We start from the raw sequence: 26128 nt of genomic DNA, 5'->3' as shown, positions 1-26128 counted from the left end.
TGGTAACATACATTAAGTGGCACTAATTACACAGTAACTATAAGGTAACTAACATGAGACCACAGAACTGTAACTCTGCCACAGCTTCGTGGACTTGGGCCTTTCTGGCTGAGCAAGTTTTCAAAAAACTGGATGTCTTCCCCAGAGCTCTGCCATGGGGTCTGCAGAGGAAAGCTCTGGGAGCAGTATGTGACTCAACCAGAGTTCTTGCAGCTGACAGAGGAGAGGCAGGACATGTTAGTTATAAAGTAGTTACGAAATTCTTTGATGTAGCGCCTGGTGTCAGGTGGAGTGCAGAGAGAGCTGTTAGAGCAGTGTCAGAAAGACCCTGGCTGGTCAGACAGGTTGGACATCATTAATAATCATGGTTGGCTTCTAAATACTGGTAGCAAGATGACTTCTGATTTGTAATCTTAGGTAAATTATAGATAAATGAAAAGGCCAGTAATCATACACTAAGATTAATAAACAGCACTTCAAAATTAACCGCGTGAGGGCTGTGCTTGCACAAGGCTTCACAAAATGAGGCACCCAGATTTTTTCTTCCCACGTCTGGCTTGCAGAGCAGCTCTCGTGGCCATTTCAAAAACCTCTCTCACTCCATCTTTGGTCTTTGCTGAACACTCCATGTACCCAAAAGCGCCAATTCTGTTTGCCATATCTCTGCCTTCTTCAGGTTTTACCGGCTCCTGGCAGAAAAAGAGAGTGCTTAAGTTTTACTTATGGAGACATAGAGCATTTAAGATTGTTTTTCCAACTGTTTTGTTTGACATAGGATCTCAGTACGTTGCTGAGGATGACCTGGTGAGTCTCTTGCCTCAACCTCAATAGCTGGGACTAAAGGAACATCGCAACACTCTTGGCTGAAAAAAAGTTAAACCAATCCAGATTTAAACTGTTTTATAAAAGTCTCAATTATATATTTAAATCCTGAAACTAGTATGTCTATTAAACCTACTTTTTTTATTGTTGGCAGAGAGAGGAGGTCAGAGAAACTGGGAGATTTTGAGTAAGGAAATCCAGAGCAAGTAATAACTGTTTCTGTCATACACTGGTGCTAGGTAAGCCACTGAACTGTACTCCCAGCCCAAGAAGAGTTTACTGAGTACAGTGCAAGGGAACAAGTTAGGTAATAACAAAAGCACTCACTGGTGAGGAGTGGACACCTGGTTTCTTTGGGTTAAAGACGCTCACTAAATACTCCTCCTTCACCAGAGAAGCTCTGACATTAGAGCACCTGTATTTGAAAAGTCAAGATTTGTTTTTTATAATGGAATTTGGAGTTTCTGTCTGGACTAATAACTAGCTTCAAGATTTCCTGATCCTTTGGCCACTGGAGAGGGAAAGGAAGTGTCTGCATCTAAAGGAGTAACTATTGTTGGGATGGTTCCTTTCCAGGGTGGCACTCCTTAAGAACACGGCTAAGAGACATCCAACCTCAGTGAGTAAGGAGCCTTAGGGAATCCCCTTGGTCAGGCCCCTGCCAATCAAGGTTGGACAGGCAGAAAAGAACTTCTGGAATTCTAAAACAGTATGGTTTATGAGGGTTTATTCTGGGTGATAAAGTTTTAAGACTACTATAGGGAAGCTAGGTGTGGTGGTGCACACCTTTCATCCCAGCACCCAGAAGGCAGAGAGGTAATTTCTGAATTCCAGGCCAGCTAAGGCTACACAAATGAGACCCTGTTCACTTGAGTTCCCCTGCCCCCATACCATACCTGCTTCATTTTGGCTAACTCCCGTCTTGTGTGCTCATCATTCCGAAGATCCTTCTTGTTCCCAACCAGGATGATGGGCACATTGGGACAGAAATGCTTGACTTCTGGAGTCCATTTTTCTGGGATGTTTTCTGAAAGAGAAAATGCACAAAATCTGAGAATAAATTCTAATATAATTTTGAAGAACTCCAAGAATCCTAATTAAACTATAAGGGCATTTCTTTTTCCATTGTTGTTTCAAAAGCACATTGAGGGCTGACAAGATCACTTAGCAGGTAAAGGTGCTTGCCACCCACTGGACCCCAAGTGGCAGAAGACACTACACTGTCTCTTGCTTATTGTCCTCTGACCTTCATGTGCACCGTGGCAAGAACATTTGTGTACACCCACAAAGACACCACACACTTAAAAAACATTTTGAATCTTATATAATGAAAAATATCTATTAATCTCAAAATTATAGAAAAAGGCAAAATCAGTTAGATGGTGGCAGTACACATTTTTAATCCTAGCACTCAGAAGCAGAGGCAGGAGAATCTCTGAGTTTGAGGCCAGCCTGGTCTACAAAGCAAGTTCCAAAAGCCAGGGCTACCCCACAGAGAAACCCTGTGTCAAACAACAAAACCCCCCAAACCAAAATTCTGTCCCACAGAGGAAGCCTGCCCACAGATTATGCCTGTCATTGCTGGTAGAAAGATCATAGCAGCCAAGGTCAATGTTCTTTCCACCTTGCTCTTGAATCTTGTGGTGGTTTGAATAGGAATGGCCCCCACAGACTGATGAGTCTGAATGTTTGGCCTAAAGGGAGTGGCACTATTAGGAGGTGTGGTCCTGCTGGAGCAGTGCATCACTGTGGAGAAAAGCTTTGAGGTTTGTATGTTCAAGGTAGGCTTACTGTGACAGAGAACTATCAGCTCCTTTGCTGGCACCATGTCTGCCTGCATGCCACCATAATTCCTGCAATAGTAATAATGGACATGACCACTAGGTTTTGGTGGCGCACACCTTTAATTCTGGCACTCTGGAGAGAAAAGCAGGCAGATCCCTGTAGGTTCTGGTCTACAGAGCAAGTCTGTCTCGAAAATCAAAGTACTGTGAAGAGATACAGGCAGCCAAAAGCTTTGTCCAGTTTTGGTCCTAGATCCACCACTGCATTAGAGACCTTTTACATTTAGTTATCAAGTGTGCACATGTCACTGTGACATTTCTATGTTGAGTTCAGAGGACAATTTGCAGGAGTGGTTTGCTGCTTTTACAATTTAATAAACAGGGATTGAACTCAGGTCCTCAGGCTGGGTAGCAAGCACTTTTACCATCTATAGAATCTCACCAGACCCAAATTACACATTTAAACACAATACTAAACCTAGATCTAAGCATGTAGGAAGTCCTGAGATTGAATTTTAGCAGTGTGAAAACACTTTTAGGGGGCTGGAGAGATAGCTCAGAGGTTAAGAGAATTGCCTCCTCTTCCAAAGGTCCTGAGTTCAATTCCCAGCAACCACATGGTGGCTCACAACCATCTGTTATGGGGTATGGTGCCCTCTTCTGGCATGCAGGCATACACACAGACAGAATATTGTATACATAATAAATAAATAAATATTTAAAAAAAAACACTTTTAAAGGTCTATCACATTTACTCACTCATTTATTAGTGTGTACCTGTATGGGCACACATGTGCTACACAGTATATCTGTGGTGGTCAGAGAACAGAACAATTTTTATTTTTTTTTATTTTTTTTAAATATTTATTTATTATGTATACAATATTCTGTCTGCATCTATTCCTGCAGGCCAGAAGAGGGCACCAGACCTCATTACAGATGGTTGTGAGCCACCATGTGGTTGCTGGGAATTGAACTCAGGACCTTTGGAAGAGCAGGCAATGCTCTTAACCTCTGAGCCATCTCTCCAGCCCACAGAACAATTTTTAAAAGTCGTTTTTTTCCTATTATGTTAGGTCTTGGAGACCAAATTTAGATCATCAGGCTTGGTAACAGATGTCTCTACCTATTGAGCCACCTCAATAAGTAGAGACATCACGTGAGCATTTCAAGAAAAAAATTAACACCTCTTCCAATACACACACCCCACACACACCAAGAGGCTGAGAATAAAATGGAATCCATAAGCCCATGCTCCAAAACCCTGAGTAAGGCACGTGCCACCACTACCTAGCATGATTCATTTTCTGAAAGAATGTCAGAATATCTGTTTTCTACCACTTGATACCCAAAAAGGACCCCCAAAACATAGATCTTTCCCATTTAAATAGACAGTGAAAACTGACGAGCCTGCAAGGCTACTCACCTAAACTATCAGGGCTGTCAATGGAGAAGCACATCAGTATAACATCAGTATCTGGATAGGAGAGAGGCCTCAGGCGATCATAATCTTCCTGTCCAGCTGTGTCCCACAAAGCCAACTCTACCTGTGATAGGAAAAACAACCACACAAGTGCAATGTTAATATTACCACCTATTTTCCAAAAAAGGGTCATTTACTAAATTTAAACAAAAGACTGTCCAAAACAGTAAAAGCTATTGATCTTTCTGAGAATCAAATCAAAATACAGGGCATTTAAACAGTATTATTTTATTAAAATAGCATATTTGTTAACAGAATAGAGCGCTACAATTCAAAACGTTCAATTAATAAAATTCTGTAGTTTATAAAACCCTACACAAGGAACTAAGGGTAACTCAACTGAGCTGGAGAAAACAGTCTTCCTGAGAAAAAAATACAACTAGCTATCAATGCCAAACAGTCAGCTCTGAAAACATAAAGTTAACATTAAACAGACTATGTTGTACTTATGTATTTAGAAATACATACATATACACGCACAATGAAAAAAGGTCATGGATTTGAACAGCAAGAAGGGGTATATGAGAGTTCAAGGTCTACAGAGTGAGCCAGTTAGGGCTACAAAAAAATTCTATCTTGAAAAACAAAAACAAGCAAAAAAAAGTCTTCTCATCAGGTTCCCAGAAACACTTGCTTCCAAGCATCCATGAAGACTGGGACGGTAACATGCTGCAATGGTGGGTCACCTTCAAAAAATACATTGGCTCTCACAGTCCCCAGCCGAGCACTGGGCCACAGGTATGTTAGGCAAGTTGTTCTACCACTGAGCTACATAACCAGTCTCCCGTGTGCACTGGCCATGACTTGTGATGTCTCTGCCGCAACCTTCTGAGTAGCTACAACTACAGGCCTGTGCTACCCCACCAGGATTATTTCCTTCTAGGAGGCATGGTTTTACTCTGCAGTCCGTTCTGGCCTCTAACTTGCAGTCTACCTGCCCCTGCCAAGTGCTGGGATTACTTGTGTATGCCATGTGCTAGGCTGGAATACCTTTTTAGTTAGTTTTACTGTAAGAATAAGATCTAATGCCAGGCAGTGGTGGCACACGCCTTTAATCCCAGCACTTGGGAGGCAGCGGCAGGCGGATCTCTGTGAGTTTGAGGCCAGCCTGGTCTACAAGAGCTAGTTTCAGGTAGGCTTCAAAATTACAGAGAAACCCTGTCTCAAAAAACTAAAGAAGAAAAAAAAAAAAAGATCTGATGGATCTGATGTACTCCAAAGCTAGCCTCAAACTTTCTACCTGCCAAGTAGAAACATGTGTCACCACACCTGGTTATGTGGTACTGGAGGTTGAACAGAAGGCATCCACTAACCAGCTGAGCTATACCCCCAGCTTCATTTACTCACCTATTTATATTTATGTATTTATTTGATGAGTAACCTCTTACTAGCTGAGGCTGATCTGGAACTTAAGAAAGATTTGTTTTTATATTATGTGTATGAATGTTTTGTGTGTGTGTGTGTATATATATATACACACACCACCTATGTGCCTGATGCCCATGGAGGTGATAGGAATTGAATCCAGGTACTCTGAAAGAACATTTCTTTCTTTTTTGAAAGAAAGTCAGTGTAGAACTAACTGTCCTGGAACTAGCTCTGTAGACCAGACTGGCTTCAAATTCAGAGATCCACCTGCCTCTGCCTCCCAAGTGCTGGGCTTAAAGGCGTGCACCACCTCTGCCTGGCATCCAAAGAACATTTCCTTTTTTTTTTTAAGGTTTGTTTGTTTGTTTATTTATAATGTTTACAGTGTTCTGCTGGCAAGCCAGAAGAGGGCACCAGATCTCATTACAGAAGGTTGTGAGTCACTATATGGCTGCTGGGAATTGAACTCAGGACTTCTGGAAGAACAGCCAGTGTTCTTAACTGCTGAGCCATCTCTCCAGCTCCCCCCCCCCCCTCAAGAGCATTTCTTTAAGTCCCCAGATCTGGAATTTACTCTGTAGGGTTTCAGACATGAATTACCAAGCCCATCTTGCATTTTCTGTATTGTTTGTGAAATTCTGGAGCTCCAAGCAGTGAATCTAACACACTACACACTAGTTGGGCATTAATGCACACACCTGTAATTATCTCATATTGAAGGCAGCAGGAGGAAAATCCTGAATATTAGACCCCATTTCAGAAATAAATAAGATGGAGCCTAGAAAATCAGGGGTTCAAGGCCAACCTTGGTTCAAGAGTGATATAGAAACCAGCCTGAGCCGGGCGGTGGTGGCGCACGCCTTTAATCCCAGCACTCGGGAGGCAGAGGCAGGCGGATCTCTGTGAGTTCGAGGCCAGCCTGGTCTACAAGAGCTAGTTCCAGGACAGGCTCCAAAGCTACAGAGAAACCCTGTCTCGAAAAACCAAAAAAAAAAAAAAGAAACCAGCCTGAGGTAAATGAAACTGTCTCAAAAACCAACCACTAATAAATCAACCAACCCAAATCCCAAAAGAAAAGTGGCAGGGGAAAATGGATTTCTGTTCCTAACATTTTTGCTACACTGTGTAAAAAAGGCTTATTCAATTAAATCAGGTACCTAACATACTAAGACGTCAGTTATCATGGAACTTGAACTTACCTGCTTTCCATCCACTTCTATATCTGCCACATAGTTTTCAAACACCGTGGGCACATAAACCTCTGGGAATTGGTCCTTGCTGAAGACTATGAGCAAGCACGTCTTACCACAAGCTCCATCACCAACAATCACCAGTTTCTTCCTGATGGCAGCCATCACTTAAACATAAAACAAAAAAAAGGTATTGAATACGTAAGCAGCCCCAGATTACAACACATTTCAGTAGCTGTGGGGGTAGAAAGGGGAGCTGGACTATAAGAAGACTATGTCTCAAATAAAACAAAACATAAATTATCACAATGAATGATGTAATACTGTAGGATATGGACAGGGCATGGTAACAGATCTAAGGAATTTTGAAGCCCATCTAGTGTACACAGTAAGTTCAGGACAGTCAGAGCTACATAGTAAGACCTTGTTTCAAAACAACAAAAACAAAACAAAAATAATAAAACGATCTACCAATCAAGGGACTGTCTCAGTAAAGTGCTTACTGCTCAAGTATGAGGATTTACACTCAGATCACCAGCACAGAAAAAGCCTGTCAGAAGATAGCAATTTTTATACACTAACAATGAACAATCAGAAAAATGAATAGTTTTACAGCTTGGCATGGTGGCTCATGCTTGTTATCACAGCACTTGGAAAGCCAGAGAGGGGGCTTACTTCCAACATAGGGTCTGTTCCAGGCCAGCGTAAGATATAGTATGTGTTATTTCAAAAATAAAAACAAAAATAAATTTTGCAAAGCATAATGGGACATGATTTTAAGCCTGAACTACACTGGATATTCAAGGACTGCAGATGTAGCTCAGTGGTACAACACTTGACTAACATTTTCTAAACCCTGGGTTTAATCCTAGACCACAGAACTACACAAAACCAAAAAGTTTAAGAACAGCTTGAGCATAGTGAGACTCTGTATCAAAACACGAAGAATATCCAGGTGTGGTAGTACACCCCTGTAATCCTAGCACTTGGAAAGAAGAGATCAGGAGCTCAAGAGTCATATTCAGCTACATAGGAAGTCTGAATCCAGTCTGGGCTCTATGAGGGACTGTTTCTAAGAATGTTTCAGCAAGAAGTTGGGATGATGAGACGGCTCAGTTGGTTAAGGTACTTGCCATCAAGCCTAACAACTTCAGTTTAATTCCTTGGACTCACAGGGTAGAAGAACCAACTAGTAGTAAGTACAACTTGTCCTCTGACCTCCACATGTGCCAATGCACACATATGTCTATATATAATAATGTTTATTATATGAGCCCAGTCTACATTTATCAAAACCTAGCTAGGACTATACTCAATTATACTTGGAATTTCATGCCTCTTAAAATTTGAGCAGCATTATGACTTAAGGCATAAAGGTATTTGCAGTTGGGCTGAAAAGACACAGCGATTAAGAGCACTGGCTGCTCTTACAAAAGACCTAGGTTTAATTCTGAGCACATCAGTTCCAGGAGATCTGATGCCATCTTCTAGAAAAGGGTGCTTTGCTGCCAAGCATGATGACCTTAAATCAATGCCCAAGACCCAGGTGGTAGAAGAAATAAACTAGTGGACCTCCACAAATATACATGCGCGCGCACATCCACCCCCCCCCTCCCCAAGAGTACAACAGCGATCCTGTTCCTGTGGCTGGGCTCCAATCACGTTTGCCATAAGCCTTCAGGATATTCTCAATGCCAAAATGCATGGTATTTAGGATTTTCTAAAATTACAACACAAAAAATTCTCTTCCCATTTCCTTTGAAAAAATTAAAAAACTACATTGATTTGTTCGTTTATTTGTTGGAGGAAGGCACACATGTCAGCGAACAGGTGGTAGGCAGTCAAGAGAGCAACATCCAGGAAATTTCTTTGCTACCACGTGGAGCCCAGGAATCAAACTCAGGTTATCAGGCTTGGCAGCTAACACCTCTACTAGCTAAACATCTTGCCAGCCAAGTCTCCCACCTTTTTAAACCAAACACCTTCACCTACTCACTAACCTTAAACATTTCTAACTGCTTCAGTGCAAATAAAGGTCTTTACTGAAAACCTCTTTTCTTTCCTCAGAAAGAAGCACGCTACTTACCCATTTTTTTCTGGCCCTAAACCAACCCTTTCCCAAATATGTGTTGCCGCGAAGTACAGCCTTAGGTCTCTCTTGGAGCTTGTATCATAAAACCACATCTGAGCCAGGCATAGTCATGAATGACTTCAATCCCAGCACTAAGGAGGCAGAAGCAGGTGGATCTCTGAGTTTGGGGCTAGCAAGTTCCAGGATAGCCAAGGCTGTTAAATAGAGAAACTGTCTCAAACAAAACAAAGCAAAGCAAAACAGACAGTTCAGTTGGGTTGGTAAAGTGTTTGCTTTCCTGGAGTTGATCTCCAGAACCCATATTAAAAATGTCAGATGTTGCCAGGTGGCAGGAGCACACACCTTTAATCCCAACATTTGGGAGGCAGAGGCAGATGGATCTCTGTTAGTTCAAGACCAGTTTGGTCTACACGACCTAGTCCCAGGACAGGCTCCAAAGCTACAGAGAAACCCTGTATCAAACAAACAAACAACAACAACAACAACAACAAATATGCCAGATGTGGTGGCACACTTTTTTAAGTAGCACTAGAGAGGTGGTGGCAGAAAGATCCCCTGGGCTCATTAAGGAGGAGACTACTTGCTACTTGGTATGTTCCAGGCCAGGGAGAGACTCTGACACTCACCTCTGTCTCTGTCTCTCTCTCTCTGTCACACACACACACTAAGGGCAGTGTGGGTGCTTTCCTTTTTTTTTTTTTTTTTTTTTTTTTGAGATGGGGTTTCTCTGAAAGATCCACCTGTCTCTGCCTCCCAAGTACTGTGTACTGCGTGTGAGCCACTATTGCCTGGCTAAAAGTTAGCATCTTATTTTTGAAAATTTATTTATTTATTATGTATACAACATTCCTTCCATGTATGCCTGATTGCCAGAAGAGAACACCAGATCTCATTATAGATCGCCATGAGCCACCATGTGGTTGCTGAGAATTGAACTCAGGTGCTCTGGAAGAGCAGTCAGTGCTCTCAACCACTGAACCATCTCTCCAGCCCCTAAAAGTTGGTATTTTTAAAAAGGAATATGGTAGATGGTTTACCAACTTGACACATACTATAGTCTTTTTAAAGGAGGGACCTCAACTGAGAAAATGCATTTTCTTTTTTTAAAGGACATACCCATTTTTTAAAAAATTGATTTTATTGAGCTATACATTTTTCTCTGCCCCCCTCCCCTTCTACCCTGTCCCATGGTCCCCATGCTCCCAATTTACTCAGAAGATCTTGTCTTTTTCTACTTCCCATGTAGATTAGATCCATGTATGTCTCTCTTAGGGTCCTCTTTGCTGTCTAGGTTCTCTGGGATTGTGAATTGTAGGCTAACCAGCCACTTATGAGTGAGTACATATGGTATTTGTCTTTCTGTGTCTGGGTTACCTCACTCAGTATGTTTTCTAGATCCATCCATTTGCCTGCAAATATCAAGGTGTCATTTTTTTTCCTTCTGTTTACAATTCCATTGTGTAAATGTGCCACGTTTTCCTTATCCATTCTTTGGTTGAGAGGACCCATCCATGGTGTGTAGGTTCATAACATACAGAGGGGAATCCTACATCAATGGTGGGTAATGGTGTCCCTGGGCTGGAGGTCCTAGGTTATATAAGAACCACATGAGCAAGCCAGTAGGTAGCATTCCTTCATGATCTCTGCATCAGTTCCTGTCTCCTCCTCACCCTGCTTTGCTCATGGTGTTTCATCACAGCAACAGCAACGATAACTAAGATAGTGGGCAGACTATAAGGCCGGGCACTTAGGAGGGGAAGCTAGAGAATCAAAAGCTCATGGTCATCCTTGGCTATACAGCAATGGCTAAATGAAACACAATTTTTTAAAAAAAAAGGTACAAAAAAAAAAAGAGGGTACATGATGCAAGGGCCATCTGTGTATGTGGAAGAAATTTCTCAGCCATTAAGAGCACTTACTGTTGTGAAATATTAGTTTAAGATGTGTTATATTTCTTTTTGCTGTGGAATATTTGTTTAATGATGCAAAGATTTTTTGGGGGGGGTGGCGGTTGGATTTTTAAAGACAGAGTTTCTCTGTAGCTTTGCAGCCTGTTCTAAAACTTGCTTTGTAGATCAGGCTAGCCTCAAACTCACAGAGATCTGCCTGTCTCTGCCTCTTAAGTGTTGGGATTAAAGGCATGAACCACCATCGCCCAGCCTTTTTGTTGCATTCTTTTATGTTGCATCTGTTTAACTCTGTAAAGCTGTTACTTTGCCTGTCTAAAATACCCAATTGGTCTAATAAAGGGCTGAACAATCAATAGCTAGGCAGGAGAGAGAAATAGATGGGGCTGACAGGTGGAGAAAATAGGAGAAACCTAAGGAAAAGAGGAAGAGCAAGAAAAGGAGGAGAGGAAGATGCTGGGGCCAGCCACCCAGCAAGGCATGAAGCAAGAAGGAAAGAAAGTTATATAAATTAAAGAAAGGTAAAAAGCCCAGAGGCAAAACATAGTTAAAGAGAAATGGGATAATTTAAGTTAGAAAAGCTGGCTAGAAACAAGCAACGGTTAGGCCAGGCATTCATAGGTAAGAATAAGTTTCCATGTGTTTATTTGGGAGCTGGGAGACGGATCCCAAAGAGGGGGGGGAGGACAAAAAAACAACTACACCTTACTGCCCTTGCAGAGAACCAGGATTTGGTTCATAGCACCCACATGGATACTCTCAGATGTCTGTAACTGCAGTTCCAGGTGATATGAAGTCCTCTTCTGACCTCTGCAAACATCAGGTATGTACATGGTGCACATACCCATCCATGCAGGCAAAACACCCAAACACAAATAAATAGCATGGTGGCTCACATCAATAATCTCTATACTTAGTGCAGTGAGAAAATTCAACAGAACTACTGTACTTGGCATGAATTCGGGTAATGGCACCTAAGCTTTGAAGTAATATTTTGCAAATTAAATTAAAAAAAAAAAAAAACAGCAAATAAATAGCACAGTGGCTCACAGCTGCCGGCAATAGAGACTACCATTTGCCAGCACCCACCCAAGATTATTAAAGTCTGGCTAATGGGCTTTATGCAGACGTAAATAACAGGGAAGAACTACTACAAATTTTGAGGTTAAAGGGAATGGGACTTAACATACAAGTGAAAGAGTAGCCAGGCGGTGGTGGTGCACACCTGTAATCCCAGCACTGGGGAGGTAGAAGCAGGCAGATCTCTGTGAGTCTGAGGCCAGCCTGGTCTACAGAGCAAGTTCCAAGATAGGCTCCAAAGCACAAAGAAAACCTGCCTTAAACAAAACCCACAAGTGACTCTACATAGATCATAATACTTTCTCCCTTTTCCAGATAGGGGTTCTCTATGTAACAGGCTGTCCTAGAACTTGCTTATGGAGGTCAGGCTAGCCTCAAACTCAAAGATCCACCTGCCTCTATGTCCCAAGTGCTGGGATTAATGCTTTTTAACTCCGACAGCATATCTACCTCTTCAATAATTTTTAGCCTATTTTTGACATATCAGAAGCCAAAAAGGATATCTAAGGTGGTACTACTACCTATTAATGAATGCATTAAAGACTCTTATTAGCCAGCCCTGAAAAGATGGCTCAGTGGTTAAGACCACTGCTTGCTCTTCCAGAGGTCCTGAGTTCAATTCCCAGCAACCACATGGTGACTCACGACCATCTGTAAAGATTTGGCACCCTCTCCTGAACAGCAGGCATACATGTAGACAGAAACTGTATACATTATCCACACACACGACTCTTTTTAGCAAAACATTACCAGCAGGCACAAAATAGTCCTCCAGCCAAGAATGGAAGTGGAAATAATTCACCTGAATTACTATGTCTCTGCAGGATCAAGATGTTTACAATATTTTAGAAAGATAATGAATAAATTTCCAAACAGATAAAATAACCATATCTTTAAAAATTGCTAATTCCAGCATACTTAAGATAATTATAATTTTACCTTATGTATCTTCAAAAGGTTAATTACACAGAAGAAAGTGATAATTACAAGAAGCTTTCTACCATTTCCAGACACTTGAACACCACACAAAATGCAAAACAATCTCATTTTTCAATGGCTAACATTAAAAATTGAGGTATAGGCTGGGCAGTGGTGGTGCACACCTTTAATCTCAGCGCTTGAGAGGCAGAGGCTGATGAATCTCAGTGAGTTCAAGGCCAGCCTGGTCTAGAGAGAGTTCCAGATAGCCAGGACTGTTACACAGAGAAAGCCTGTCTTGAATGCCTCCCTCAAAATTGAGGCTATAACACATATCCTATTGATATTATTTCAAGTATATAATTCTGAGACTTTATCTTTCAAACATGTACGCTTAAATTTATACATCTTAGCATTTTCTCTTAAATTGAAAAAAAATATATACGATGCTGATGATTATTAGGGAAGCAAAATTTGCAGGGTGGTGGTGGCATACACCTTTAATCTCAGCACTCTGGGAAACAGAGAGGTGTTCAAGGCCAGCCTGGTCTACAAAGTGGGTTCCAGGACAGTTAAGAGTAGTTACACAGAGAAATCTTGTCTCAAAAAACAAACAAAAGTAAAGTTGCCTAGCCTTCTAGGAATCAAAGCTGAAAAATTTGACAGAAAATTTAACACATAAAAATCACAAGACTCAGCTGGGTATGGTGGCACACGCCTTTAATCCCAGCACTTGAGAGGCAGAGGCAAGTGGATCTCTTGAGTTTGAAGACGGCCTGGGCTACACAGAAACACCCTCTCCCACACACCAAAAAGCTGGATATATATAGTAACACTTCTTCCAAACCTGTTTTTTTTCTGTGTTAATTTCTTTTAAGATTTATTAATTTTTGCCGGGCGGCGGTGGCGCACGCCTTTAATCCCAGCACTCGGGAGGCAGAGGCAGGCGGATCTCTGTGAGTTCGAGACCAGCCTGGTCTACAAGAGCTAGTTCCAGGACAGGCTCCAAAGCTACAGAGAAACCCTGTCTCGAAAAACCAAAAAAAAAAAAAAAAAAAAAAAAAAAAAAGATTTATTAATTTTTATTTTATGTGTATGAGTGTTTTACCTGCATGTATTCTGGCCTCTGGTGCCCACAGAGGCCAGAAGAGAACATTGGAATCCTGGAACTCTGAGTTACAGAAGGTTATGAGCCCCAAGTGGGTACTAGAGCCAAATTTGTTTTTTTTCTAGATCAATGGTTCTCAATCTGTGGCTCATGATCCCCTGGAAGAGGGTAGTTGGAGGACCTTTTTACAGGTGTTACATATCAGATATTCTGCATATCAGATATTTATATTATGATTCATAACAGTAGCAAATTACATTTATGAAGTAGCAAAAAAATAATTTTATGGTTGGGCCAACACAACATAAGGAACTATGTTAAAGGGTCGTAGTATTAGGAAAGTTGAGAACCACCACCTAGAACAGCAAGTGCTCTTAGCAGCCAAGCCATCTCTTAATCCTCCAATGTTATTTTTTTTAGGATTCTTTTGTTTTGTTTTGTTTTATGTGTAGGAGTATTCTGCCTATGTGTTTCAATATAATTGGTTGAATTCTGGCAGAGTGTTGTACTACAGATAAGAAAATAACCAAGAATTCTGGAGACATTAATTTCAAGAATTCTAAAACCCACAGCCTAGAACTACTCTTGCCAAAACAATAAAGAATCTATCTATCTCTGTTGGTAAAGTCCATGCTTAGGGCTACATTCATATTTCAAGGCCTCTCCTCAACTCCCAACATAGATCAGGGCCGTTTATTGCTTTCTCTTAGTACCTCATACATCATGTTCCTCCAGGGTTTCCTCTGCCAAAATCCATCAACATAAGAACATTATCTGACTTGTTCACCAGTATTGGACAAGTACATAATAGGCAGTACTCAAATAAATAAAAAAAATCTCTGTGTGTGTGTGTATCTGGTGCATGCACTTGAGTATGCAGGTGCATGAACCCTAAGGATGCCTTTCTTTACTGTTCTCTGCCTTAATGCCATAAGATGGGGGCCTTTGACTAAACTGGAAGCTCACCGTTTTGGCCAGGCCGGCTGGCCCAGGAACTCCTAGGATCCACCTATCTCTGCTTCCACCTCCCACACCCCCTGCTGTAGTTACAGGCTGGCATAGTCATGTCTAGATTTTTTGTCATGGGTGCAAGTCTTCATGCTTCCTGTGCAATCACTCTTACCCACTGAACCATTTCTCTAGCCATGAACAAACAAAATTTTAGAATCAAACAATCTTTATAAAGCCAATCTATGGCACAACAGACTTCTTTTAAAATTTATTATAGGTCAGTGAAAAATGCAAAAATAAATTTTTTTTAAGAAATGCTTATTTTGCTGGGTGTAATTGTGCAAGCATTTAATCCCAGCACTTGAGAGGCAGAAGTAGGTAGATCTCTAAGAGTTTGAGGTCAACCTGGCCTATATAGAGAGTTCCAGGCAAGGCAGCAAAATACATTATATAATGAGACCCTGGTCAAAAGAAATATTTTAATGTGTGTGTTCATGTATGAAGGAGCACATGGAGGCCAGAGGTCAACCTCAGCTGTCATTCCTCAGGAGTCTTACAGTCTTACAACTTTGTTTTTTTTTTTTTTTTTTTTTTTTTTGGTTTTTCGAGACAGGGTTTCTGTGCAGCTTTAGAGCCTGTCCTGGAGCTAGCTCTTGTAGACCAGGCTGGTCTCGAACTCACAGAGATCTGCCTGCCGCTGCCTCCTGAGTGCTGGGATTAAAGGCATGCGCCACCACCACGCGGCTACAACTTTGTTTTTGAAACAGGATCTCTCACTGGGTCCTGGAGCTTATCCATTTGGAAAGCCTGACTGCTCATATAGGTCCAGGGAACAACTCCCTGCCTCTCTCTGTCTCCCCAGTGCTGGTATTACTAACGTAAGCAACCATTTCATCTTTTTACGTGGACACTGGGGACTAAGCTAAGGCTTTCCTGTGCAGTGAGCACTTTACTGAGCAAGCTATCTCCCCAGACCCATGGCATATACAGATTTTAAAAAGAAAATGGACTCAGGGACACTCCTGTAATTCTACAATGAGGAGGTTATAACAAAAGATTCAGAGTTTGAGGTCAGCCTAGATACACAGTAAAACACTGTAAAGTAGGGATAGAGAAATGGCTGAGTGGTTAAGAGTACTGATTGCTCTTCCAGAGGACCCAGGTTTGATTCCAAGCACCCACATAACAGCTTACAACCGTTTCAGGTTATCTGGTACCCTCTTCTGGCATCTGCAGACAAAGCATCAATATACACAAAATATATACATTTTTAAAGACACAGCAAAAATAAATAAAACGAAAACAGAGAGGGGGAACTGCCAAACATGTCTGAATAAGAAAGGTGGTCAGTGACAAAAAAAAAAAAAAAAAAAAAAAAAAAAAAGACAGACACAAATGACAAGTAGCTCATGCCCACAATGCTGACACTTGAAAGGATAAGAGAGGAGGAATGCCTAGACTTCAAGATTATTCTGAACTACAGTGAGTTCTAGGTGAGCCTGAGTTACTATGTAAGATCCAGTGTTAAGACACAAGTGCAAGACAGGAAATCTTGCAGAAGTCAGAATGAAAAAGTAAAAATAGTGTTAGTAAGCAGTTTAGCAGATAGAGGTGCCTGATCAAACTCAGGTTTGATCACACGGTGGACAAGGGAAATCAACACCCCACAAATTACCCTCTGTGAGTTCCAGGACAGAGACCCTTTTCAAAGATAATAAAAAACAGCCAGGCAGTCATAGTGCACACCTTTAATCCCAGAACTTGGAAGGCAGAGACAGGTGAGACTTTGAGCTCGAGGCCAGCCTGGTCTACAGAGTGAGTTCTAGGACAGCCAGGGCTACACAGAGAAACCCTGTCTTGAAAAACCAAAAATGGGCCTTTAATCCCAGCACTCGGGAGGCAGAGGCAGACGGATCTCTGTGAATTCAAGACCAGCCTTGTCTACAAGAGCTAGCTCCAGGACAGGCTCCAAAACTGCAGAGAAACCCTGTCTCGAAAAAAACCAAAATTGGGAATAGAAGCCGAAAACAAAGACTTATTTTCTAGGAACTGGGTCAACTGGTAAAGCACTTGCACTACAAACATGAGAAGCATAGTGTGAAGCTTTAATACCCACAAAAAAGGATATGACATGACAACACATGCCTGCAGTCAGGCGAAAGGGAAAAAACAGGATTCCAGCTGTTTGCTGGCCAGTCAGTAACACCAAATGCAAAGTTCCAATAAGGCAGGGCCCAATGTGGTGACACACACTTAATCCCAGCATTCAGGAAGCAAAGGCAGGCAGATCTCTGTAAATCTGAAGCTAGGCCGGGGTCTACACGGTGAGTACAACAAGGTCAGCCAGGGCTACACAGTAAGACCTTGTCTAAAAGAAGGAAGGAAGGAAGGAAGGAAGGAAGGAAGGAAGGAAGGAAGGAAGGAAGGAAGGAAAAAAAAAATACCAACTAAACGAACTAAAATCCCTCAATGGATAGGACAGTCTGTTTTCTTCAGATATGTTCCAGCACACTTCCTGAATATAATAGTTTTTTAGTAACCATTTATCAAATAAGATAAAACCACAAACTACATTTACCACCACCCGTCATACCATGACAAAAATTTCAAAGTTAACCAAAACCAGCAGCAAGATATGTTTACTGCTAGGCAGATGAACCAGAAAGATCATGAGTTCAAGACCAACCTGACCTATACAAGATCCCATCTTAAAGGAAGGAAAGAAAAAGAAAAAACAAAACAAAAAAATAAGAAAAGAGACAAGACCAGAGAGTTATCTCATTGGGTTAAGATTACTGCCATCGGTGGTGGCGCACGCCTTTAATCCCAGCACTTGGGAGGCAGAGGCAGGCGGATCTCTGTGAGTTCGAGGCCAGCCTGGTCTGCTAAAGCTAGCTCTAGGACAGGCTCCAAAGCTACAGAGAAACCCTGTCTTGAAAAACCAAAAAAAAAAAAAAAAAAAAAAAGATGACCGCCATCAAGGCTGAACAACCTAGTTAGAGCCCAGAACCTATATGATGAAAGGAGAGGACCAACTCATGCATTTTGTCCTCTTACTGCCACATTCTTACCAAAACCAAATATAAACAAATATAAAAGAAAATGGAGCTGGCAAGATGGCTCATCGGATAAAGGTCCTTGCTGCCAAGGTTGAAGACCTTAATTCAATTCCCTGGTACCCACAAGGTTGAAGGAGAGAACTGACTTCCACAGTTGTCCTGACACAAAATAAGTAATAGGGGAAAAAAAAAATCCCCTCAAGGGGCTGGAGAGATGGCTCAATGGTTAAGAGACCTGCTGCTTTTCCAGAGGTCCTGAGTTCAATTCCCAGCAACCACATGGTGGCTCACAACCATCTGTAATGAGATATGGCGCCCTCTTCTGGCATTCAGGCATACATGGAGGCAGAATGTTGTATACATAATAAATAAATAATTTAAAAAAATCCCCTCAAGATTGGATAAGAGAATCACTAATAGTAATTATTAATAGTGCCCTCATTTCCACAAATTTCTATTAATAATGATCCTTCACTATAAGGAAAAGGAAAAGAAAATACAGGAAGAAATATTTATTTACATACCTTACAAAGGTACTGAAAACACAGCTTCTGTGACAGTGGTTGGACAAAGTACCTGGGACTTCTCAGATGCAAGGCTATAAAATTAAGAAAAATAAGTTCATTTTATAACAAAAACAAGATAAAAAAACAGTCCAGACAGGGTTTCTCTGTAGTTTTGGAGCCTGTTCTGAAATTGCTTTCTTTGCCATAGTCCTTAACACAACTACAACCTATCACTTTATGACAGTGTTTGTCAACCTTCCTAATGCTGTGACCCTCTAACTTAATTCCTCATGTTGCAGTGACCCCCAACCATAAAACTGTTTTTGTTGCTACTTCATAATTGAATTATAATGTACATATTTCTAGAGAAGGAGTTGTGACCTGCAGGTTGAAAAATGCTGCTTTAAAACATACCGTACCCTGCCATCAATTCTACAGAAGCCCACGGCTTTAGCTTTTTTTTTTTTGAGAGGTCACTATTGTTATCAATCTCGATTGTTTTGATTTGTTGCCCACCCCAAACTACCTTCACCAACCTAGAGACACAAAGACTCATCACAATTATGCAAGCACACAAAGATGTGCTTGGAACTGGTCTGAAGCTTTGGTAGCTTCAAGAATTCCACCTTTGATGAAACGATTCCCTCAGTGATGATTCCATCATTGGTGAGGGTAGTCTTTAGTGCCTCTTGTAAAGCAGTATTAAGGTCATTACACCTCTAGAAGCAACGCTTTCCTTGGCTGTAGCGGTGGGATGTGGGTGGTGAAGCCAAATACTGAACACACTGGACCTTTTGCTCAACTTAGTGGTATCGAAGGAAAAGCTAATTTCCAGTAAACATCATAAATATATACCATTTATACTATCCATGACCTTCTCTTAAAAAAAAATTACTGTTAGTCAGGCATGGTGACACATGTTTTTAATCCCAGCAGAAGTGGGCAGATCTCTGAAATTTCAAGGCTATTCACTGGTCTATGAGTGAATTTCAGGACAGCCAGGACTATATAGAGAAACACTATCTTAGAAAAGAAAAAAAAAACTTTAAAAATATATTTTTAATTGAAGGCCTGGCATGATGGTACACATCTATACTCTCAAACTCAGGAAGCACAGGCAGGCGGATCTCTGTGAGTCTGAAGCCAGTCTGGTCTACAGAGTGAGTTCCAGGACAGTCTATGATACACAGAGAAACTGTGTGTTGGCTGGGTGGTGGTGGTGGGGATGACAAAAATGAAAAGGAAAAAAAAATTTTGTTTGAAATAGAATTACATCACTTTCTCCCTTCTGTATGCCCCACACACCCTCAAGCTAATAGTTTTTTATTATTGTCACATACATATGTATGTATATGTATGCACAAATATATAAACACAACCTAAGTCTATTTTCGTTGTTTGTGTGGATAGTTTCAGAGCGGACACTCTGCAATGGACAGCCAGTAAGGGAGAGGCTAAGTCTTTCTCCCACCTGTAATTCTCTGTCTAGGGATGACCCCATGAATTTGATCTCCCCTTCCATGTCAGCATGTCCATTAATGTTGCCGCCAATCTTACTTTTCAAATATAATGCATGCTGTTCTTTTAAAGTAAAATAGATGAATTCTATATACAAATTTCCCCATTTAAGAAAAGGCTTTTTTTTTCTACATTCATTTATTGTTTAGTGTCATGCAGAGGGTCAGAGGATAACTTGGGGAACTCAGTTCTCTTGCATCATATAGGTCTCAGGAATTAAAATCAGAGCTCCTGTGGCAGTTGTCTTTACTTGCGGAGACACTTCAACTGGTCTGTACCCAATGTTTTCTTCTTTTTTTGATACAGGGTCTCACTGCATAGACCTGCTTGGCCTGGAAACTCACTACATACAAAGATAGCTTTAAACTCAAGAGCTCCCTCTGCTTCCAAAGTGTTGGTATTCAAGGAGGAAACTACCATACTGGACACACCAAAGTCTCATGACAATACTTTTTTCCTTCCCGTTTATTTGTGTGTTTGTACAAGCGATTGCTACACATAGAGGTCATAGTATGGCATATGAATGCTGATTCTATTAAATTCCAACATGTGGGTCCCAGGGATAGGCCTGGTGGCAGACACTTTGACCTTACTGAACCACCTTACTCATGCTGTTTTACAAACCTTTCTCTTTTCTTTTTCATAAGTGTTTTGCCTGAAATTATGTATGTACACATGTGTGCCTGGTACCCCTAGAGGTCAGAAGAGGACACTAGATCTCACTGAACTGGAGTTATGGATGTTTATGAGCTGCCATAGGTGTGCAAAGAGTAGTATGTGCTCTTTCACTGAGTATCTCTCTAGTGCCCAATTATATAAATCTTTAATCACCTCAAGTTATAAGACTTACAGTGATCACTGTATCTTACCACCTAGACTAGTTAACATTTTAATGACTGGCCTTATCAGATAGCATTTCCTTTTTAAGTTTTATTCATTAATATCAAGGTACTGAAGTTCAACTCAGGGCTCATACTTAATAATCAAGTTCTTTACAAGTGGCCTGTGCTGGCTAGTTTTATGCTAATTTAACACAATCCAGTGTCATCAGAGAAGGGAATCTCAACTGAGAAAATGCTTCCATAAAATTCAGCTGAAGGGCTGGGCGGTGGTGGCGCATGCCTTTAATCCCAGTATTTGGGAGGCAGAGGCAAGTCTGTGAGTTTGAGGCCAGCCTGGTCTACAAGAGCTAGTTCCAGGACAAGCTCTAAAGCTACAGAGAAACCTTGTCTTGAAAAAACAAAAACAAAAAGATTCGCTGAAGGGACCCAGGCAGCACGGTGGCACACGTCTTTAAACCCAACACTTGGGAGGGAGAGGCAGGCTGTTCTCTTTGAGTTCAAGGCCAACCTGGTCCACAAGAGCTAGTTCCAGGACAGGCTCTAAAGCTACCTGTCTCGAAAACCAAAAAATAAAAAAATAAATAAAAAACAAAAACACAACAACAAAAAGGAGTTTTAACTAACTCCACCGAGTATAAAGCCACGCCACTCAGATGAGAGACAGGAAAATCACAAGGTTCTAACTCAGCTTCACAGAAAGCCAGAAATAGTCACATATATCTGCAATGTCTGAACCAGAAAGACAGAGGCAGGAAGATCAAGAAATTTAAGGTCATTCTTGGCTACATAGCCAGTTTTAAGCCAGCCCAGGCTCCATGAGACCCTGCTTCATTTTTTTTTTCAGGTATTATTCCTCAACTTCAAAACAAAACAAATATAACAGTTAATAAGCATCTTATCTCAGAACAATCCCAAAGCCAGACAAGGCTTGGTGGCTCATGTCTATAACCCTAATATTCATGAGGACTGCCAGGAGTCAAAACGCCAGCCTAAGCCACACAGTGAGTTCTAGGCCAGCCTAGGCTACAGTGTAAGGGCTCCAAACAAAAAAAGATCAAACCTAATGGGCATGGTAGCACAGCAGGGTTTTACAGAGAAACCTTATCTCAAAAAGTAAAACAAAACAACAAACACAAAAAATTTATATCCTAAAGATACTACACGATCTGGCCCATCTCTCTAACCTCGTTTTACCTCCCACTATATCACTTGCTGGTTCCTTTCCTCTTACCATCACTTGAACTTAAGATACTATCATATATAAACCTGAATATATTTACCTACCCCAATAGGGGAAAAGAAACTGTGGTAGCAGACACTGGTAATTCCAGCACTCGGCAGGTGGACACAAAAGACTGACATGAAGGCCGGGCGGTGGTGGTGCACGCCTTTAATCCCAGCACTCGGGAGGCAGAGGCAGGTGGATCTCTGTGAGTTTGAGACCAGCCTGGTCTACAGAGCTAGTTCCAGGACAGGCTCCAAAGCCACAGAGAAACCCTGTCTCGAAAAAACAAAAACAAAAACAAAAACAAAAAAAAAGACTGACATGAGTTTAAGCCCAATCTAGTTGTGCTAGCAAGACCTCTTCTCAGAAGATATCCCAAACTTTCTCCCCAAATCAAGTCAGTTTGGTGTGAACTGCATATTAGTTACAATTTAATAATCCTGTAGATCATATTTTGATTGCTCAATATAAAAGCGCAGTCAAAAGGAAAAATTTAAGTACATCCAGAATCATCTGAAGCAAAAACCAATAAACTGAAAGCAACCCCAAGAATAAGCAGCTTTACTGCCCACCTTGTCTTCACTCACATGATCTGCATAATGAGTATACAAACCTTCACTTAAACACTACAGCACCATAGGTTAAAATGGGTCAGAAACAGTGGTTCCTTGCACTACAGAGACTGAAGCAGGAGTGAGGTTAGCCTGGACTACAGAGAAGTCAAACAGAACTGCATATAAGACTGTCTCAAAAGTGGAACACGAAGCTGAGCCTCGATGGCACAGGCTTTTAATCCCATTACTTAGGAGGCAGAGGCAGGCAGATGTGAGTTCAAGGCCAGCCTTGTCTACAAAGCAAGTTCCTGGATGGCCAGGGTTACACAGAGAAACCCTATGGGGGTAGTGGGAAAGATATAAGGATTTTACATAAATTGCTAACTAAACTATTTTTGAAATTTATTGTCACAAATAGCTAATGTCACCAAAACATACCAGTAAGATACATGCCTAAATGTTTGTAACTAGGTGTGGTAGTTCACACCTGCAACCCCAGGACTTAGGAGGGATAAAGAAGAACTGCCCCAAGTTTAAGGCCAGTCTGGGCTACACCGTATGTTTCCAGGCCAGCCTCACCTATAGAGTGAAACTCTTGTCTCATAAAAACAATAAAGACGGGTATTGGTGCACGCCTTTAATCTCAGCTCTTGGGAGGCAGAGGCAGGCAGACCTCTGAGGCCAGCCGGGTCTACAGAGCAAGTTCCAAGACAGTGAGGATTGTAATATAGAGAAACCTTGCCTCGGAAAACCAAAAATAGGTAAGTAAATTCAAGCCTCAGGCTGAGAAGAAAACAATCCGTCAAATAAACTATACAGAGGGTAACAGTATAGCTAAGCACTAGAATGCTTGACGAGCATCAAAATTGGGTTCACTTCCCAGTACCACAAAACAGATAAGTAACACACAGTTATCACTAATACTTTGGTGTAACAACTGAGGCCCGCTGATTAAGAGCATAAAGAGGAGAGGACATTATTAGGATACCCCTTTTTTTGAGACATGATTTTGTTATATAGCCCATGCTGGCCTCAAATTAGCAATCCTCCTATCTCCTCCAGTACTTCAATTATAGGTTTGTCACCTGACCAATTTTTAAATTCAGCATTTATGTATAATTTGTCATCATTGCTAGTAGTTATATTGCAACGGAAATCCATTGACCTCAAATTAGTCTTTCAATGAAGTTAAACAATCTCTTGGCTGCTTAGAACGAGCCAAAGACTAGTTCAACACTCAACCACCTCCTCCTCCTCTTCTCACTACTTCGACTCCACCCATGGACTAAGAAACACCTGAAGACTTTACTCTTCTAATAACTTACACCCTAATAAGCCAGGATGAACTTTTAAAAGGAGTTAATGATGAACAAAGAACGAGGACTATGAAAACACTCGAACAAACCACTGTCACACATGTGCACACATCACTGCTATCTGATGCATGCAGACCCTCACCAGTTCCACTTAAATCCAGTCAAAAAGGCCTACAGCTGCCTGAAAGCATTCTGGGGGCTCATTATGTTGTCTTTGCTAACAGTGAACCCCCGGAGGCTGGGTCCTAGAGAAAACTAACAAACTCAAAGGCAAGACTAAGCAAGAAAATGACCATTACAAAAACTTGAAAGTCGTTTAGCAAATGGATTAACCAGCTTCTCCCTAAATATGCAGTCTGCAAGGTGAAGAACAGGAGAGCAAACGGGACCCCTGATTTTAGCTGAGAGTACATTGAGAAAACAGTTCTAGTCCAATATGACCTTCAAAAATTTAAGTTTTACCAGGTGGTGCCCCACACCCCGTGATCCCAGGACTATTCAGAAGGCAGAAGCAGGAGCACTGTGAAAATAAGAGGCCAGCTAGATCTACAAAGCAATTTCCAGGGCTCAAGTCAGACCCTGTGTCCATTTCTCTCAAGTCTTAGGCAGGTGGCTCTCCTGTCATTACCAACCCACTGTTCTCTCTGCAGAGGACTAATAAACCTTTCTCTTGAAAAAAAGTCCCTGAGCTCAGTCTCCACCCCTACAAATGGAGTCGGCCTGTAAATCCTGAAGATTTTTTTTCCTGTCTAAAATACTACATTGATGGGGGGAGATAACAGCAGATTAGATACATTCCTATTCTCTTCTTCCAGATTTCTGCATAGAGGCTATGTAAGTTGAGCACTGGACTTTGACTCAAAGTTAGTTTAGGGCTGGAAAGCAGCTCAGAGATATAGCACCTGCTCACTATGCCCCAAGCCTGAGTTTAATTTCAAGCACCAAAGAGGAAAATAAAATAGAAAAAACAAGCTCCATATATTTTATGTCCCCAAGAAACATCACTGCTCCACATAAGTAGACAAATCCTCAAAACAACTTCTCTGAGAGACTTCATTAGTAAGACCTATCCTTGTAATTTTTAATTAACAATGATACTTGGGTTAAATGCTCAAAACAGTATTCACCACAAAACTAGCCATGTGGAAGGTGAAAAGCCATCCACATGGACATACACATTTGTGCATGTGACACTAAGTGGTTGAAAATTCTCACCACATTCAACACCTGAAAGTATGAGTTTTTCCCCCTCCAGGTTTGTCAGGGGACTATAATTTGGTTATATATATAACCTGCAAAAAACACTTATTTCAAAAGAATGTCAGATGACAGAAAGAACCAAATGAATAACCAAGAGAATAAAATTTTCAGGACTATTAGAAAATACAAGTAGAACCAATTCTGGGACAACAACAAAAAAATTGGTCCCAATTTTCCACTTCATGTTACTGAACATGAATTAAAAAAACAAAACTCAACTCTACTTGGGTGCAAAAAATGCAATTTCATGAAAACGACCTGAAAAGAGAACCTATCAGTAAGTGATTCTTAATTAGTAGTAACTTTAAGTAGAAATGCATCAGTTTTGATGCAACCTCTCCAAATAATTTTTAAAATGTTTTTTCAACTGGAAAATACCTTTCCCCATACAGTCTTAACCGCTAAGATTTCAAAACAATCTTTTACTTACACAATCTCTAAGAAATACGGCACTGAAAACAGAAAATCCACCCAAAGCCTTACTGTCCTCACCCGGTATAAAACGGTGATTAATGATCCATATAAAATGTAAAAGGCAAAATGGAGTTGTAAAAAGAGTTTCTTGCCTATTCCAACTCCCGACAGCCACGCGCGCTTCACAGTGGCAGGCTACCCCCAGCGCGGTCGCGGGCCAGCCGAGAGAGCCCCCGCCCAGCCCGGCGCAGCCCTGAGAGGAAGCGACGGGGAGGGCGGGCGGCTAGGGCTCCACCAGGCCCGGCCGGGCGGGGGAAGGGGGACTGGAGGCGGCGGGGCGCGCTTCCGGGGACTGCGCGGGCGGGGCCGCCGCCTCGGGCGCGGGGCCCCAGGTCAGGGGCCGGGGCCAGGGGCTGCCGGCCGAGAGCAGCAGGTGGGGTGCGATCGCGACCAGGCGACGGGCGGGTGGCCGGAAAAGTGCCGGCTGGTCGGGCCCGGAGCCCAGGCGGCTGGAGGGAATGCTCCTGCTCACCTCAAGGCGACGACTCCAAGTTCGGCCTCTTCGCGCTGAGGACGCCTGTCCGCGAGTCCGCAAGCTAGGAGACGAAGACCGGCAGCTCCGCGGGAGACGGCGGACTAAGGAGGGAACCGACGGAGGACCGCGGGCTGCGGGCGGGGAGCGCGAGCGAACGAGGGCGGGCGGTGGCGGGAGGGCGGGGAGCGACGTGCGC

The 26128-nt window shown here is 41.9% G+C and overlaps 1 protein-coding gene across 2 annotated transcripts; it reads right to left on the bottom strand.

Moving 5' to 3' along the window:
* Positions 1–252: 252 nt before the first annotated feature.
* On the bottom strand, positions 253–26125 carry Rhoa (ras homolog family member A). 2 transcript variants are annotated; one of them, XM_038323999.1, is made up of 6 exons: positions 25930–26124; positions 18287–18360; positions 6657–6814; positions 4033–4153; positions 1719–1849; positions 253–689 (listed from the first exon to the last, which is right to left on the bottom strand). In XM_038323999.1, exons 3-6 carry the CDS (start codon positions 6810–6812, stop codon positions 516–518), a joined length of 582 nt encoding a protein of 193 aa, XP_038179927.1. In that variant the 5' UTR covers positions 6813–6814; positions 18287–18360; positions 25930–26124; the 3' UTR covers positions 253–515. The 2 variants fall into 2 exon arrangements, with proteins under 2 accessions (XP_038179927.1, XP_038179928.1); XM_038324000.1 differs by lacking the exon at positions 18287–18360 and having other exon boundaries at positions 25930–26125.
* Between the last annotated feature and the right edge of the window lie 3 nt (positions 26126–26128).

This window comes from Arvicola amphibius, chromosome 3 (assembly GCF_903992535.2).
Source record: "Arvicola amphibius chromosome 3, mArvAmp1.2, whole genome shotgun sequence".
Classification (NCBI taxonomy): Eukaryota; Metazoa; Chordata; class Mammalia; order Rodentia; family Cricetidae; genus Arvicola; species Arvicola amphibius.
The sequence above is the reverse complement of the archived record's forward strand: the minus strand, read 5'-3'. Positions and strand labels throughout refer to the sequence as shown.

Bases quoted from the DNA above. Each gene is read 5' to 3' on its own strand.
- Rhoa (XM_038324000.1), bottom strand. From the start codon at position 6,812: ATGGCTGCCATCAGGAAGAAACTGGTGATTGTTGGTGATGGAGCTTGT. The intron at 4,154-6,656 runs GTAAGTTCAAGT...TTCCTATCACAG, and splicing joins TAGAAGTGGATGGAAAGCAG to GTAGAGTTGGCTTTGTGGGA. The intron at 690-1,718 runs GTATGGTATGGG...TTTTTCTGCCAG, and splicing joins AGTTAGCCAAAATGAAGCAG to GAGCCGGTAAAACCTGAAGA.